The 15,303-nt window shown below is 34.5% G+C and overlaps 3 protein-coding genes across 3 annotated transcripts; all 3 read left to right on the top strand.

Annotated features, from left to right (window-relative positions):
- The first annotated feature begins 2,048 nt into the window (after window positions 1–2,048).
- Window positions 2,049–5,383, top strand: LOC125188343 (uncharacterized). Its single transcript, XM_048085128.2, has 4 exons — window positions 2,049–2,149; window positions 2,909–3,775; window positions 3,862–3,981; window positions 4,077–5,383. The coding sequence occupies exons 2-4, from the start codon at window positions 2,948–2,950 to the stop codon at window positions 4,995–4,997; spliced, it is 1,869 nt and encodes a 622-aa protein (XP_047941085.1). The 5' UTR covers window positions 2,049–2,149; window positions 2,909–2,947; the 3' UTR covers window positions 4,998–5,383.
- A 380-nt stretch (window positions 5,384–5,763) lies between these two features.
- LOC125188344 (uncharacterized) lies at window positions 5,764–7,963 on the top strand. Its single transcript, XM_048085129.2, has 9 exons — window positions 5,764–6,193; window positions 6,271–6,369; window positions 6,443–6,504; window positions 6,587–6,823; window positions 6,902–7,069; window positions 7,155–7,204; window positions 7,306–7,438; window positions 7,529–7,566; window positions 7,642–7,963. Exons 1-9 carry the CDS (start codon window positions 6,151–6,153, stop codon window positions 7,736–7,738), a joined length of 927 nt encoding a protein of 308 aa, XP_047941086.1. The 5' UTR covers window positions 5,764–6,150; the 3' UTR covers window positions 7,739–7,963.
- Window positions 7,964–8,104: 141 nt separating this feature from the next.
- LOC125187734 (uncharacterized) lies at window positions 8,105–12,454 on the top strand. Its single transcript, XM_048084362.2, has 9 exons — window positions 8,105–9,187; window positions 9,397–9,501; window positions 9,950–10,011; window positions 10,107–10,343; window positions 10,408–10,575; window positions 10,681–10,730; window positions 11,495–11,627; window positions 11,962–11,999; window positions 12,088–12,454. Exons 1-9 carry the CDS (start codon window positions 9,163–9,165, stop codon window positions 12,182–12,184), a joined length of 915 nt encoding a protein of 304 aa, XP_047940319.1. The 5' UTR covers window positions 8,105–9,162; the 3' UTR covers window positions 12,185–12,454.
- Window positions 12,455–15,303: the final 2,849 nt, after the last annotated feature.

Here is a 15,303-nt window from a genome sequence, read left to right as displayed (position 1 = left end):
TATTTATTATTGAGTGAACTACAAAAATGGTCCCTGGACTATGGGTTTATCTCGTCCATAGTCCTTGGACTTTAAAAATATGGTCAGTAGTCCCTGGACTAAGGGTTTATCTCGAAATTGGTCCTTTTGGCTTTTTTTTGGTACGAAAATATCCTTTGATATTATTTTGGGAGGTTTGGGCAATTTGGTCTTTTTACACTTTTAACATTTTAAATCTGATATTATTTTAGTTATGTGCTAACTTTGATATTATTTCAAATTTATCATCCTTTTTCCCTTTTGTCATCCTTCATTTTGTTTCTTTATTTCAATATTAGATTTAATTTTACAAAATTTTAAATTTTAATTTTTAAAATCAATAATTTTTTTTAATTATAAAAATTATTAAATAGCAAAAATTAATAGTTATAATAAATATTTGATAGTGTATAGTACTATGTAATCAATAAGGTATGACAACGCCTTAGTTTTACTCAATATTTAATAGTAGCTTTAATCATAAATAGATTATATAACACAATTTATTCTGAAATAAATATGCATCTAATGTAAGACTAATATAATTTTCGTTTATTAATTTGAAAACAATCAAAATTTACTAGAAAATTTCAACAAAAATACTCCTATATAAAATTTTAAGTAGGATCAAATTTTTAGTCAACTTCATAATATTTAATCACAAGCAATTATAACAACCGAACGGAGGCTAAATAGAATAACTCTTATTTTTCCATCATGATTAATAATATTTTTCTGTACTTCTTCAATTCAATTGAATATTATATTAAATAACAAATATTAATAGTTTTAATCAATATTTATAGTGTCCATGAATTAATAGTTTTCATTAAAAAAAATTATTGATATTTAAAAATCTAAATATTAAATTTAATTTTATAAAATTAAATCTAATATTGAAATAAAAAAAAAAAAAAACAGATTCAGTGAAGGATAACAAAATGGAAGAAGAATGATAATTTTGAAATAATATACATAACTAAAATAATATCAGATTTAAAATGTTAAAAGTGTAAAAAGACCAAATTGTCCAAACCCCCCAAAATAATATCAAAGGGTATTTTCGTACCAAAAAAAGCCAAAATGACCAATTTAGAGATAAACCCTTAGTCCAGGGACTACTGGCGATATTTTTAAGGGTTTTTGGTTTTTTAAACCAAAACATTTCCCCGAATTCCGGTTTTTCCCATGAACTATGAGATTTGTTTTTAAAATCACGAACTTTCATTTTGTTAGAATTTTCCCTCGGCGGGTCAACAACGAAACCCGGGTTGTCTACATGTCAATTTTAATCCTATTTGTCACTAAATTGATTACTTGGATCCTATTTGGCACAATAATACATACAGTCACAATTATTACATAACAAATGACAACTTTTGAATAAATAAAACACAACTTTAACATTTTGAATTATGCTATTCGGGTAAAAAATGTGCTATTCGGGTCGGGTTGGGAAAATCCTAACGAAATGAAAGTTTGTGGTTTTAAAAACAAATCTCATAGTTCATGGGAAAAACCGGAATTCAGAGAAAGGTTTTGGTTTAAAAAGCCAAAAATCCTATTTTTAAAGTCCAGAGACTATGGGCGAGATAAACCCATAGTCCAGGGACCATTTTTGTAGTTCACTCTTTATTATTTATTATTACTATTATTATAATTAGGTATGAATAGTAATGTTAATATTAAAATTAATATTAATATAGTTGTATAAAATAATAAAAATCATACTACGTACTATAAAATACTACTCCTACCTAAATACTTACTAGTTAGTATATGAGAATCTTAAATTTAGGAAAAGAATATCTTAGAAAAAGTTAGAGAAACAGAATTTGGTAAATTTCTTTAAATGGCATTTCGCAAAATCTTTTTGAATTACAATTGAATGTAATATTGATATTTGTAATGACCTCTTAGAAAAAAGCGAACAAGTTTTATTTCCGTTTTAAGAAATTTTTGATTTTGCATTCGGGCCTTTCACGTGCAATCTAGTTGCCCAGCCCACACTAAACAGCCCGAATTCTAATATAAGGCGAAAATTTCTACTCTATTGATTTTACTCTCTCTCTCTCTCTCTCTGCCCTCATTCGTGACACCGATTCGGCGGCAAAATCCGCAAACTTTCACGGTAGGTTCTTATATTCATCGTTAATTTTGGTGAATTATCCTTTTTCTTTGATATTTGAGCTACTTCGGATTGGAGAGTGTACAATTGATTAAAAATCTATTTACAAACCAGGTAGTAATATATTTGTCTGGATTGCGGCTATTTTTCATGATATGTTGTTTGATGATTTTTGCAATTCGATGTTGATTTTGTTGATTGAGAAACCAACTCTGTAATTAGTACCTACATTGTCTCCTTTACGTTTGTCTAGAGGTGATCATAGCGACTGAAAAATATTTTGATGATTTAGGGTTTAGCTGTAATGCGTTGATATTTCTAGAAAAGGTTGATGGAGTTTGTTGTTTCCGTTGATTTTGAACTGGGTAGAGTGTGAGGTTTGTACAGGGTGGATGTGAATCTGCAGGCATATATATGAATTTTGGTGGAATCCATATTTTGAAGCTGGATATCTGTTGATCTGGACGAGATATAGCTCTTGAACAATTGTGAAACTCATGCCTTCCTATCTTATTTGAAAATCGAGATATCTATGTTGCTAGTTTTTGTTCAGAGTAATGCTGCCGCTCTGAAAAACTGGAAACACAATCTCATTGAAATTTATGCCTCAAATTTGCTTTGCAGTATTGTCATGCAGTGTTTAGTCGCATAATGAGAATGTTTTGCACTGGTTGAATTGAATGTTCTTTTAGTAGCAATACGATTCTTTTTTTCGTCTTCAATTGGCAAAAAACAATTATATACGTACTATTTCTTTTGCAGGATCGCATTTGACGTGCAGGTAGGTTAGCCTGTACAAACATGGTGAGGAAAAGCAAGAGAAGAGCTGGTGCAGTCACTAAACCTACTAAAGAAGATTTTGTTACTAGCAAGAGACCGCTGAAAAGGCTGAGAAAAGCTATAATTGATTCTGAAACTACTCCAGAAGAGGTAGTATCGAACAAGAAAATAGTTGAAGATGAAAAGGGCGATGTTGCAAAAGAACCTGTTCCAACTCCTAAAGTGAGGAAGCCTTGTACATGGCTTAAGCTTGACAGGCTTAACCCTGAATTTGGAAGCAAATCTCTTGAGAGTTCTACACAAGGCAAAGAAGCCAAGCCTGCTGCTACAGTCAAATCCCCGGGAAACAATAAGAGTAAGAGAATTGACAAATTTGAAGAGAAACGTCATTCCCATCCGGTGGTTACTGATGAAGAGAAAAATTTACATCGCCATAGGAAGGAAGCAGAGCCTTCTGCAGTAGTCAAAACCCCAGGAGACGATAAGAGGAAGGGAGATGAAAAAAATGAACGAAAAAAAGGTCATTCCCATCCGGTTACTAATGAAAAGCTAAATTCACGTAGTCATGACAGAGAAAAAGACCTTATCAGAGAAATTGATGAAGAAGCTGAGAAAGAGCTAGGTGGATTGATTTTTATGTGCAACTCCAAAACCAAACCAGATTGTTTCAAATACCAAATAATGGGTGTGCCAGCACACAAGAAAGAGGTTGTTATGAGCATCAAGCCTGGTCTTAAATTTTTCCTTTATGATTATGATCTCAAGCTCATGTATGGGGTCTTTGAAGCATCATCTGCCGGTGGAATGAAACTTGAGCCAGAAGCTTTTAATGGGGCTTTCCCAGCTCAGGTCGGCCTTGCTCTTATAGATTTACCTTTTTCCACCCTCATAATTTGCATTGTGCTATCTGATTTATTGTGTTTTTTCTTCTGCAGGTCCGTTTCATTGTTCACAAAGCATGCCTTCCACTACCTGAGAGTGTGTTTAAGAAAGCAATCAGAGACAGCTATGATGAAAAGAAACGCAAGTTCCAAACAGAGTTGACAGTAAAGCAAGTACGATTAATAGATTGTTATCCCGAATGTATTACTGAGATTCATTATTTTCAAAAAGACTTTGGAACACTAACTTCTTCCGTCTTTCTCTGCAGGTGAAAAATCTGATAGGCGCGTTCAATCCCACCCCCTTGCTGCATCCAAATGGAAAGTCCATGGTCCAAGAACCACCTTTTTATTCAAATTCACCAGCAACCTCATTTAATGAGGATTACCGGAGGCAAAGACATTTGATTAAGTGTACCAACTCTGATATACAAGGAAAGTCTACCCCTTTGCATCATGACAAAGAATTATCCGGCAACCATGTAATTCATAGCCCAGTTTCAGTACGGGATCCACTTTTTCTTTCTGAGCAAGAATACAGAAGTAACGGGCTTCGACATGGCAGACATCACCTGCCAGCAGCTGCAGGCGATGATATCAGCAATTTGTCAGGGACTAAAAAGCTTGATCTTGAACTAAATCATCTACTTAGGAACCCTGTTTCCACGAGTATAGTAGATTCAGCTGTGCAGCAAAGAGAAGTCAATCAACCTGATTCTCTCTACCTTAGTGAAAAGGAGTACCGCATACATGGCCTCCGGGTAGCCCAGCCCCCTGTAGTGCCTAATGCAGCATCTCCCATGATGACAGAACCTCGCAATAATTCATGTGACCCGTATGATGAGGCCACCACCTCATTGGTAAATCGATATCTGTCCATGCCAATGGCAACAGCAGTTCCAGTAGAACCATATCATCCGGTTGGTAGGGAGCGCTATTTCGGTGATCTGAACCACACTAACCAAATGCCGAGCCATCCACCCAGGACATTCCATGATGGACATAGACCTTTACCCCATAATTTTCAAGAGCAATCAGTATTCAACCAAAGGTCATATTCACTGAATGCTTCTTGCGAACCATCAGAGCACAGTCGGGGAGTTGGTCTCCACCATGAAGCTGATCTAATGTCTGCACCAGTCTCCCACCGCTATTCCTTTGCAGGACCTTCTCTATCACAGCGCAGATAAGATTACTTTGCTCTCTTGGATACTTGTTATGCATTCACAAGTCTTTTGCTGCGAGTATCAGTGTCTTCTGGAATTCATCGGAGAAGCGTGGATGATCTGCTTCGACTTTGTTGCATGTTATTAGCTATCTTTCCTTCATTGACAGTCAAATCCTGTGTTGTTTAAGCATATATATTGACATATTCTTATCAACTTGATATTGTGCATAAACATATATGCATGCCATGGAGTTGAGGCCACCAGTTTTCACCTCGCTTGTTATTTTTTGCATGTACAGATATATTGTTCTAGTTCTAGAATTAGACAATAACTACTTGTAACGTAACTGAGGTGTAGGCGTTTCTTGAGAGAAATAAATTCATATCTATTGTTCTGTCTAAACTAAATTTATGTACTCCTCTGTTTTTTTTATTTCAATGCTAGAATAATAAGACCACTGTTTATACAACATGGCATATTTGCATAAACAGTTAAACACTCGTTATTTGGAATTCAAATTGAAGCCTGAAGGCAAATGTATAAAAAAATAATTGAAATGAATATGTTTGAATTTAATAGGCGTCACAACCGCTTATCTAAAAATATCTTGTTTTTATTAAATAATTGCAGCCTCTTATAAGTTCCTCGCGATGTGTACCAATGGTGTCGTTATTCAAATATTTATTATTGCAACATGGTGGTTGGAATAAGCATTTATTTTACGTTAGTCACAACTCTGCAGTGTCGTAACCGAGTCAGCATGATTGATTATAAAAGTAATGTGTGATTTGCGATGAGTACAGTTTCATTTAATTATTGGATTTTCACAAAGATTCCTTTCCCAACATTATTGATCCCAAGAATCATGTCAATAAAGAAACACTACTCATTTGTACTAGTATTTGTTAGTACTACAACATAAACAAACCATCTGAGGGGCGCTTTTGGAATATTGCTTTGCATATGCAAGTTGAATTTGCATATTAGTATTATGAATATACTCTTACATCTCATACCAGTATTCCATAATTATGGGATGGACCTACATATACTTGCTCACTGACTTCATAATTAAATGCATTTAATCACTGAAAACGTTTTCCATAAAGATTGCTGCCACTGCCATTCTTCACCTTGTGGTAGCTGTGTGTGAGAGGGAGAGAGAGAGTTGCCGATGGCAAACGCTCTCAAATTGCCGGTGGCTGACACCTCCTCTGGTAATTAAACCTCACTTGATCAAGCATCTAGTTTTTTCTCTGCTTTTGATCTTAACTGTTCTTGTCTGTATGATCAGAGAAAGCAACATGGGTGGCCTCTCCATCCCATGCCTTTTATCATTTTGGCACCAGTGGAGCTGCTGTCGCTGCTGCTTCCAGCATCACTCATCCTTTAGGTACATTTTTTTCTTAACTTTTTTCAGCTATGATTATTGGAAGTATGTGATTTTGGTTTATGTTGGGGCGTAGATCTTCTAAAGGTTAGGCTGCAAATGCAAATGGTTGGGCAAAGAGGCCCGTTGATCGGCATGGTGTGTAACTTTGCATCTCTTTTTCTTGGTTAGCTAACAAATTCTTGGACAGTTTGTGATGATGATCCATCTTGTTGTGTAGAGACAACTTGGCTTAAACGTGGTAAAAACTGAAGGACTAAGAGCCTTGTACATGGGATTGACGCCTGGGCTAGTGAGATCGGTTTTTTATGGAGGTCTCCGTCTAGGCTTATACGAACCAACGCTGCGTCTCTCTGAAATGGCTCTTGGATCCCCCAATATCTTGACCAAGGTAGTGGTTGGAGCCTTCTCTGGCGCTCTTGCAACAGCAGTCACCAATCCGGTCGAAGTATTGAAGGTACTGACTGTGATGGATCCATCTCTAAAATCCTTTTCAACTCAATCCCAACCACTCTTTTTTTTTATTTGTTGTTAGGTGCGGATGCAGATGGGGAGATTGACGACTAAAGGGCCGTTGCAGGAGCTGCGGAAGATGGCTGCAGATGAGGGCTTGACCGGCTTCTGGAAAGGGGCCGGCCCTGAAATGACCAGAGCTGCTGTCTTCACCGCCTCACAGCTTGCTACTTATGATGAAACCAAGAGGGTTCACTCCTGTTTCTGCCCTATTTACTTTCATTCTCATGCTTTGATGCTCCCTAACATTCTTCCCCCCTCCCTATATATCGCAGCTCGTGATGAGATGGACTTCGCTCCACGATGGATTCTATCTGCATCTCATGTAATTCGCTGCAACCTTGAAGTGTTCTGTTTTCAGTTGTATATAGTTAGTGCCAATACCTCAATTGTTAGTAGTTAACATGCCCCTTTGCACATGATCAGTGCAAGCACCGTGGCTGGGGCTGCGAGCACCATTGCAACGGCACCCATCGATGTGGTCAAGACGAGACTTATGCTTCAACGAGAGTCCAAACTTGTTGGAAACTATAAAAATGGACTTGATTGTGCTTACCAGGTTCTTACCTATTCTGTTTATTAATTGCTTCATTGTACTATGCTAGTACTACTATTTATTGATGATCATTTTTTGTGTGGGGTTTCACAGCTTCTAATGAAAGAAGGTCCACGAGGTTTCTACAAGGGGTGAGTTACATAAATATATAGCAGTACAATGTGAAATTAAATGTTGAACCAATTTGAGTTTGTTATTTGAACTAGGGCGTTTGCATTGTTCACGAGAGTTGGCCCCCAAACAACAATCACCTTCATCCTCTGCGAGCAGCTACGAGAACTCGTGGGACTCAAGGCACTATAATAAATCTTCATATGAGCTGCAGCATCGGCTCGATGGTTTTGTCATCATATACTCTATAATAAATCTTCTTATGAGTTTGTGTTTCTCATTCATTCTCATTTGATGTTGATTAGTTTTTACTTTTTAGCGTGTTTTTACATGTATTTTGTATCCAACAGTGGAAGATTGTCAAAACAATAATCTTTAATCCCATACATTTCCATGAGTAAATTCAGTTTAAATCAACATTTGCAGTCTCAAGACTAAACTAAATTATTTGCTATGTTATTTTAAAGTAGCAAACTGCCGTTCAATTTAGATTATAAATCAGCCTAGTTAGATCAACGGTATGTTCTTATTTTAGATAATCATTTATTTGTCATTCAATTAGAGTAATACACAAAACAAGTATATATTGTATCAATTTATAAAACGAGCTTGTTTGGTCTTCCATCATTGCAAGTTCTCATTTCGTCACAAAATCTTGGATTTCTCACGACCTTTGAATAGCTGAAAAGAATTTCTCATTTGATTTGTTTTTGGTATAGCAACAGCTTCAACATTTTTCATTATATAATCTTCATTTGATATTTCTTGTGACTTGGACTTGTTTATTTCAGTTTATAGCCTCAAATTTAAATAAATTTACAATAAAACACAATTTAGCATCAAACGTGAGAAAAAATAATTGAGAATGTGGAAAATACGTTCTCATTTGATTTGTTTTTTGTATAGCAACAGCTTCAACATTTTTCATTTTATAATCTTCATTTGATATTTTTTGTGCACTCGACATGTCCAAGACATAGTCACATGAATGTTGGCTTGTCACATCATTTTTTTTACCATCGAAATATTTTGGTTGGGACTATGAATTTCGAAAGAAATTAGTAGTAGAATAAATTTGGTACTCCCTCCGTCCCACATTTATAGTTACATTTAGTTAGGGCACGAGTTTTAAGGAATTGATGGAGTGTGTAATTAATGAAGTGAGATGGAGGAGTGTGTAATAAATGAAGTGAGATGGAAGAGTGAAATGGTGGAGTGTGTAATAAATAAAGTGAGATGAAGGAGTGTGTAATAAATTAAGTGAGTTGGTTGAAAGTGACTTTTTGGTTTTTTATTTTTATTTTGGTTTATTTTTGTGTTGATAATGACATTTAGGTGTAATTTTAGTGAATAATGGGGTAAAATTTTATGACCAAATATGAAAAATTTTAAATGTGACTATAAATGTGAGACGGACTTTTATGACAAAATGTAACTATAAAACTGGGACGGGGGGAGTAATAAATAATACTCCTTCACCACGTTGCGAAAACGTGAGAAATATTATGCATATAAAAAATTCCAACAATAAAACTTCGCCCGTCAAAAAGGACTCGAATTCGATGCAACTTCAATAATTTCGTCTGCAAAAAAGATTGAATCCCTCCAAATTGGCAATGTCGAACTCTTCCTCCTCCCCTGGTAAATCTGCGTTAATATTTTTCGAAAATTTGATTGAAAGTCATCTGTAGAAGTTGCAATTCCTATTGTTAAATGGTTGGGCCACATTATTTATCGGCTTGTTTCTGTTGATTTTTTGAAGATATAATGATGGTTTTGTTAATTTGCTTTGGTCGCTGAGGTTGTTTTGAGTTAATTTCTCAAGTGTAGATTATATGTGATGAATGTAGGATCAATGAAAGCAAAATGGGGAGTATCCTCTTCCGATGTGCTTTATCATTTCGGCACCAGTGGAATGTCTGTTGCTACTGCAACCGTAACTACTCATCCTTTAGGTTATTTCTTTCTCTATTTCTTCTCCTCTTCTTAATATGTATGCGGATGATATTTGGCTCCTGTTATTTTTCACATTAAAGAGTAGAATTGTTGAGAATTGGTTTACAATCGGTTTAATGTCTCCTAGCTTAGGTGAGTGTTTGTGATAAGTGTAACTACGTGCTTTTGATGAGTAGGTTGATAATCTGGTTCTTTACTCACAGCATTTAAGCAGTCACTGCAATTTTGATATGGATGTCAGTTACTTCAATTTAAGGCAGATGAGATTGGTGAATTACCAAAGCCAATTGATAGCTCTTGTGTGTAGAACTGTAGATTGGTCCTAAATCGATATTTGATTGGCTGTCAATTAGCTCGTCAATTCTAAGTTGTTGTTTTCCCCCCTTTTTTTTAAATTTTATTTCTATCTTTTGGGGAATAAGTGATTTAGTGTATGTTGAAATACAGATGTTCTCAAGGTTAGGCTGCAAATGCAACTAGTCGGCCAAAGAGGTCCGTTGACTGGCATGGTATGACTTTTTAATAGAAGACGCTTCTTAGTTAGTTATACCAGTGCTGATGAAGGATTTGAGGATAATCTTTTCTGTTTCATGGTTTGGTGTAGGGACAAATTTCTATGCAAGTAGTCAAAAGTGAAGGACTCAAGGCCTTGTATCTGGGATTGACACCTGCTTTAATGAGGTCAGTTCTTTATGGAGGTCTCCGTTTAGGCTTATACGAACCTTCAAAATATGTGTGTGAATTGGCTTTTGAGTCCCACAATGTCTTGATGAAGATTGCATCTGGAGCATTCTCTGGCGCTGTTGCAACAGCACTTACCAATCCAGTGGAAGTGTTGAAGGTATTGGGCGTAACGGATCTCCAACTCCCTCTAGAAAAGTCCAGCTAACTCTCTTTGTTCTTAGGTACGGTTGCAGATGAGAGGAACACACACTCGTGGGCCAATCCAGGAACTGCAACAAATTGCTTCAGAAGAGGGCATTGCAGCCCTATGGAAGGGGCTTGGTCCTGCAATGACCAGAGCTGCTGCATTGACTGCATCACAGCTGGCAACGTATGATGAATCCAAGCAGGTGAACCACCCTTTGTCACAGTAATACTAATCTTTCATTGTTTTAGTTTATTCTCTTGCTTAGAGGCAATCTCTCACGTTTTGATTTTGTCATCCCGCTTTTCAGATGTTGATGAAATGGACTTCTCTTCAGGAAGGATTTTATCTGCATCTCACGTAACTTGACTTCCCTTTGTACATTTTAATAGTTTGTGCTTCTTTTACTCTACTGTGGAACTTGGAAGCTTCCTTAGCTGGGTTAGGCAGTGGATGGTCTTGAATAACGTATGATCTTAATTAAAGTGTGAGATATGCTGAAAATATATTCCGTTCTATCTATCAAGTCATTGCTACTCCAGAATTCTTGCTTCCTGGACTGATTGACACATACGTATTGATACTAGTACACATGGAAAGAAGACTATAAGTTTGAAATACTTAAGAAACTGCTGGAACCTTCAAGGAAAATGGTGCCCTGTTATCCATATTTAGTTGTCCACCCTTATGTAACGAATAAGGATAATTTATTTGCGTTTCTTCATTTCTTGCTTACGTGATTTGCAATCAAATCTCTTTACATGTAAATTGCAAATTTCCACCTGAAATTAGCAAGGTATCACAATTTTGCATCAATTAAATAAGTAGTTGTGTAGAATAATGAAGCAACAGAGAAGGATGAATAAGTTGATTAGCTTGGAGCTGAAAAGCTTGATGAAATTCCTTAAGTTGCATAGTTAGTTGTTGGTTAGTCATACCTAAATGTAGAAAAAATTCAATTGATATTGAGGTAGAAAAAAACTAGTGATTTGGCTGTGATTTATTTAACTTATGGTAGTCGCATATGCTTCAATTCTAAAGCAACAAGGTCAATCATGTGTTGTATGAGTATAAATCATTTTCTGTTTCTAAATTCTTATTCTGTAACTTGTCAATTAATATAGTGCAAGTACTATAGCTGGCACTGTGAGCACCATCATGACTGCACCGATTGATATGGTTAAAACAAGACTTATGCTGCAACGACAATCTCAAAGTGCTGGAAGCTATAAAAATGGCCTCCACTGTGCCTACCAGGTTGTTGGCCTATTCCTTGCTTCTCATTTGGCCTAAAATTGAGTACATTTAGGGTTACCATGTTCTTTAAGTAATTGCCACTCTCTAATCATTCAGCTTTGAGCACCTATTCCAAATGATTCGATAGTCGTCCTTTTGTTTGAACATGCATAATGAGAAGTCTGATAAGAAAGCTGTGTTTATGATTTGGAACAAGTTGCATTTCTTGTCAAAAAAAATTGTTAATGCTTGCATGTGATCGTATTATTGTATCTACTGGACCAGCAACACAAAAGTAAAGGGGTTTTTAAAGCCATTATACTCATCTGATATCCATTTTTGTGTACGGTTCCAGGTTCTGCAAACAGAAGGTCCTCGTGGTCTTTACAAAGGGTGAGCACCGCTCGTTGTTAATTTCACAAGCATTACTCTCGAACTGGTTGATTACCTAACTAACCATCCGTCATTGGAAATCAACTAGGGGCTTTGCGATGTTTGCAAGACTGGGCCCGCAAACAACCATTACCTTCATAGTCTGCGAGCAGCTGCGCGGACTTGCAGGCCTCAATGCGCTCTAACACATGATTCAATAACTGAAGATGGATATACATTTTTGAGGTATAATAAGTCACCCCAACCTGTGTCTGGAATTGGTATATTGTTTTATAAAATGTGATAAATCTTTCCTTGATTGGTGCTACTTGTAGTTAGGGGGACAGTCTGTATATGGGGTATTATCTGATTGTGGGACCATTTTTAGGCGTGTTGTTGTATTCATTGTAACGATGGTGAAAATGACTATTTTTCGAGGTAAAAATGATAAAATGCCAAATGGTGTTTGTTTCTCCCTCTCACCTGAACATCAACATTTTTATTTTTTACAATTCAAGTTGAACTGGCTCTACATTAAATTGTGTACTTCCACTTAGGTTCTGTTTTTATTTGATAGAAGTCGATAGTAGTATTAATCAGCAAACAAAATATGAGATCTTAAAAACATCAGTATCGTAATTTAAAAACAAATTGCATAAGTTGTTGATTTGTGTGTGAAAAAAATGGAAGTGGACAGTGGATAAAGTGGAATTTAACGTTAAATATTGCCAAGTAAGAATAGAGACAATATAATGTCGGATGGCCTGGAAATTGCTGCATTTTTGTTATTTTCTTTATTGGCGGAGACTTGGCGGGACAGTTGGCAACATTTATATTCGCCCTCTATTTCTTGTCTAATTACTATTCTGCCACTCTCTCTCTTTCTCTCTCTCCTTTTCCACGCTACTTTTGTCCTCATTTATGCTTATCCTATTCCCCTATTTTTACCTAATTTATTGGTCAACATACAACAACACATATCACGATCCAATAATACATTTATTTAATTCAGAGGTCTCGGATTTAAAACTTACTAAATAATTGGGCTGTTTGATTTTATTTTTTTTATCTTGCGAGTATCATTAAGAGATTATCTAGATCCACAAGTCATACTTAATACTCCGTATTATTATTGTTCAATTTAAAAATATCTCGGCTAAAGGTTTACTATATACGATGCTAAAATTTGACCAAGATAATTTTTAACATCTAAAGTTGTTGTTATATTTTACATAATCAAACAAGCAGCAGATATTTAGTCAAAGTGTTGGCGCCTAAAGTTGTGGTGTTTTTATATATAGGACATGATTAATTGATTTTGACACAATGTCATATTCCAAATGTCTCCCTATTGAAATGACTGCATTCTCATTTTTTTAACTTTTAAGCAACTCACAAAAATAGTGTTGAACCTTATTATTCATTTCATCCTAATTGGCTGAATTTCATTTGATCGCGACGCTAAAATGATGATGTTCAAGATATAGTTTGAACATAGAAATAGACTCACGCGTCACTTCTTTCACTTAACTGTAACCTTTTTAACTCATCCATCAACCTAGGATCATTTGACTCCATTTATATTCTCCAATATACGGAGTAATATTTACTATTTCAAAATCAATTTAACATTGAAGGATATGAAAAAGTAAAATAAGAAATAAAGTACATACAATTCGGAAGACGCATTGAATTCAATGATTATTATTCTCAAAACATTCAAGTTCAGACTCCAGAGTAAGAATATAGTAGAAATTAGAGATCGCTAAAGAAAGTATATTTAAAACTTATTACTACTATGATTTAAATGCATATTCAATAACTTCTCCCCATATTAGATCCAATTTATAAATAATTTCTTATCACTTTTTTAAAAAGGAAATTTATCGTTAAACAGTAGAAGGATAACATCTACTGTATTACGTATGTCCATGAGGAGAAAAAATTCCCTAGTCAAGGAATACCAAGGTGGCAATCCTATTTGGTACTTATGTTACACCCATAAACTTTTGACAAATGAAAATGTATATAACCCCAAATTCCAACTAGATATATAAATTTTGAAACAATCTAAATATAAATGTACACCATTTATTATATAGAAAGTTTATGCATATTCTATATATAAACACTAAATAATACTAACGATCACTTTTTTTTAATAGTAGCTTTAGTTTATAAAATTTTAAATTTAATTGCTTTATCATGCTATAATCATTTGTCTTATTTTATTTATGAAATTTTTTCATGCTATATTAAATATAATATAATAAAATTAATTTCTAGATCATATTAATAAGATTAGTTTTTTAGATTATCTTATTATTATTAATTTTTTTATAATTTAACAAAATGTATAATATTCATACAGTTAATGTCTAGCTATAAATTACGTATTTAATTTAATTTATACACTACATAATCATTTGTATTATTAATTTAATTTATATAGAGTAGTATTTAATGTCAACAAATTTGAAGTTATAGTTGCCCTTTTTATTTGTCTACATTTTTTATAGTTATAAAGAAGAAAAAAAGTAATCTCCTAAAACTCTTAAAATGAGTGATGTGATTAATTTTGTACTATATTAATTTACGAGTAAGATGACTTAGCGAAAAAACAATTTTATATTATTAAAAAAATGAAATGATGGACCTATATGTATAGTGTATTTATTATATGCACAAACTTTCCGTATAATAAATGGTGTATATTTATATTTAGAGTGTTTCCATAATCTAATATATCTAATTGGAATTGGGGTTATACATGTTTCCATTTGTCAAAAATTTATTAGTGTGACGTACCAAATAGAATTGCCATTTTGGTGTTCCTTGACTAGTGAATTTTTTCTCGTCCATGAGTCTCAAACTAACTTTCATTCCTAAAATGATTTTACTTAGATGGCTTGACAATTGACATCTTTCAAATAGAATAGAAGAAGATGCCAAAAAGAGGACATAGATAGATGGTAACAAGCACACTTTGACTTGTCCCATAAATGACACGATTTCTTCTTTCTTTCTATTTAATTTACAAAGCAACATTATATAAAATTTATTACTGAAAATCAAATGTTTTACATTTAATACTCCTTCTATTTCTATCCCCTAATAATTGTCAACTTTAGTTTCGGCACGAATTTTAAGAAAGATAAAGAAAGTGAGTTGAAAAAATTAATGGAATATGAGTCTCATTTTTATATATTAATTTTATAATAAAATGTGAGTTAAATGAGTTAGTAGAATGTAGAGTCTACCTACGGTAAAGAGTAAAAATGGACTGTTAATGGGGACAGATGAAAATGACAGATGAAATATAGAT

Source organism: Salvia hispanica, chromosome 5 (assembly GCF_029641045.1).
Source record: "Salvia hispanica isolate PSC_SH4W2 chromosome 5, Shi_PSC_v1, whole genome shotgun sequence".
NCBI lineage: Eukaryota > Viridiplantae > Streptophyta > Magnoliopsida > Lamiales > Lamiaceae > Salvia > Salvia hispanica.
Note: the sequence above shows the minus strand (reverse complement) of the source record. Positions and strands in the feature narration are given on the sequence as shown.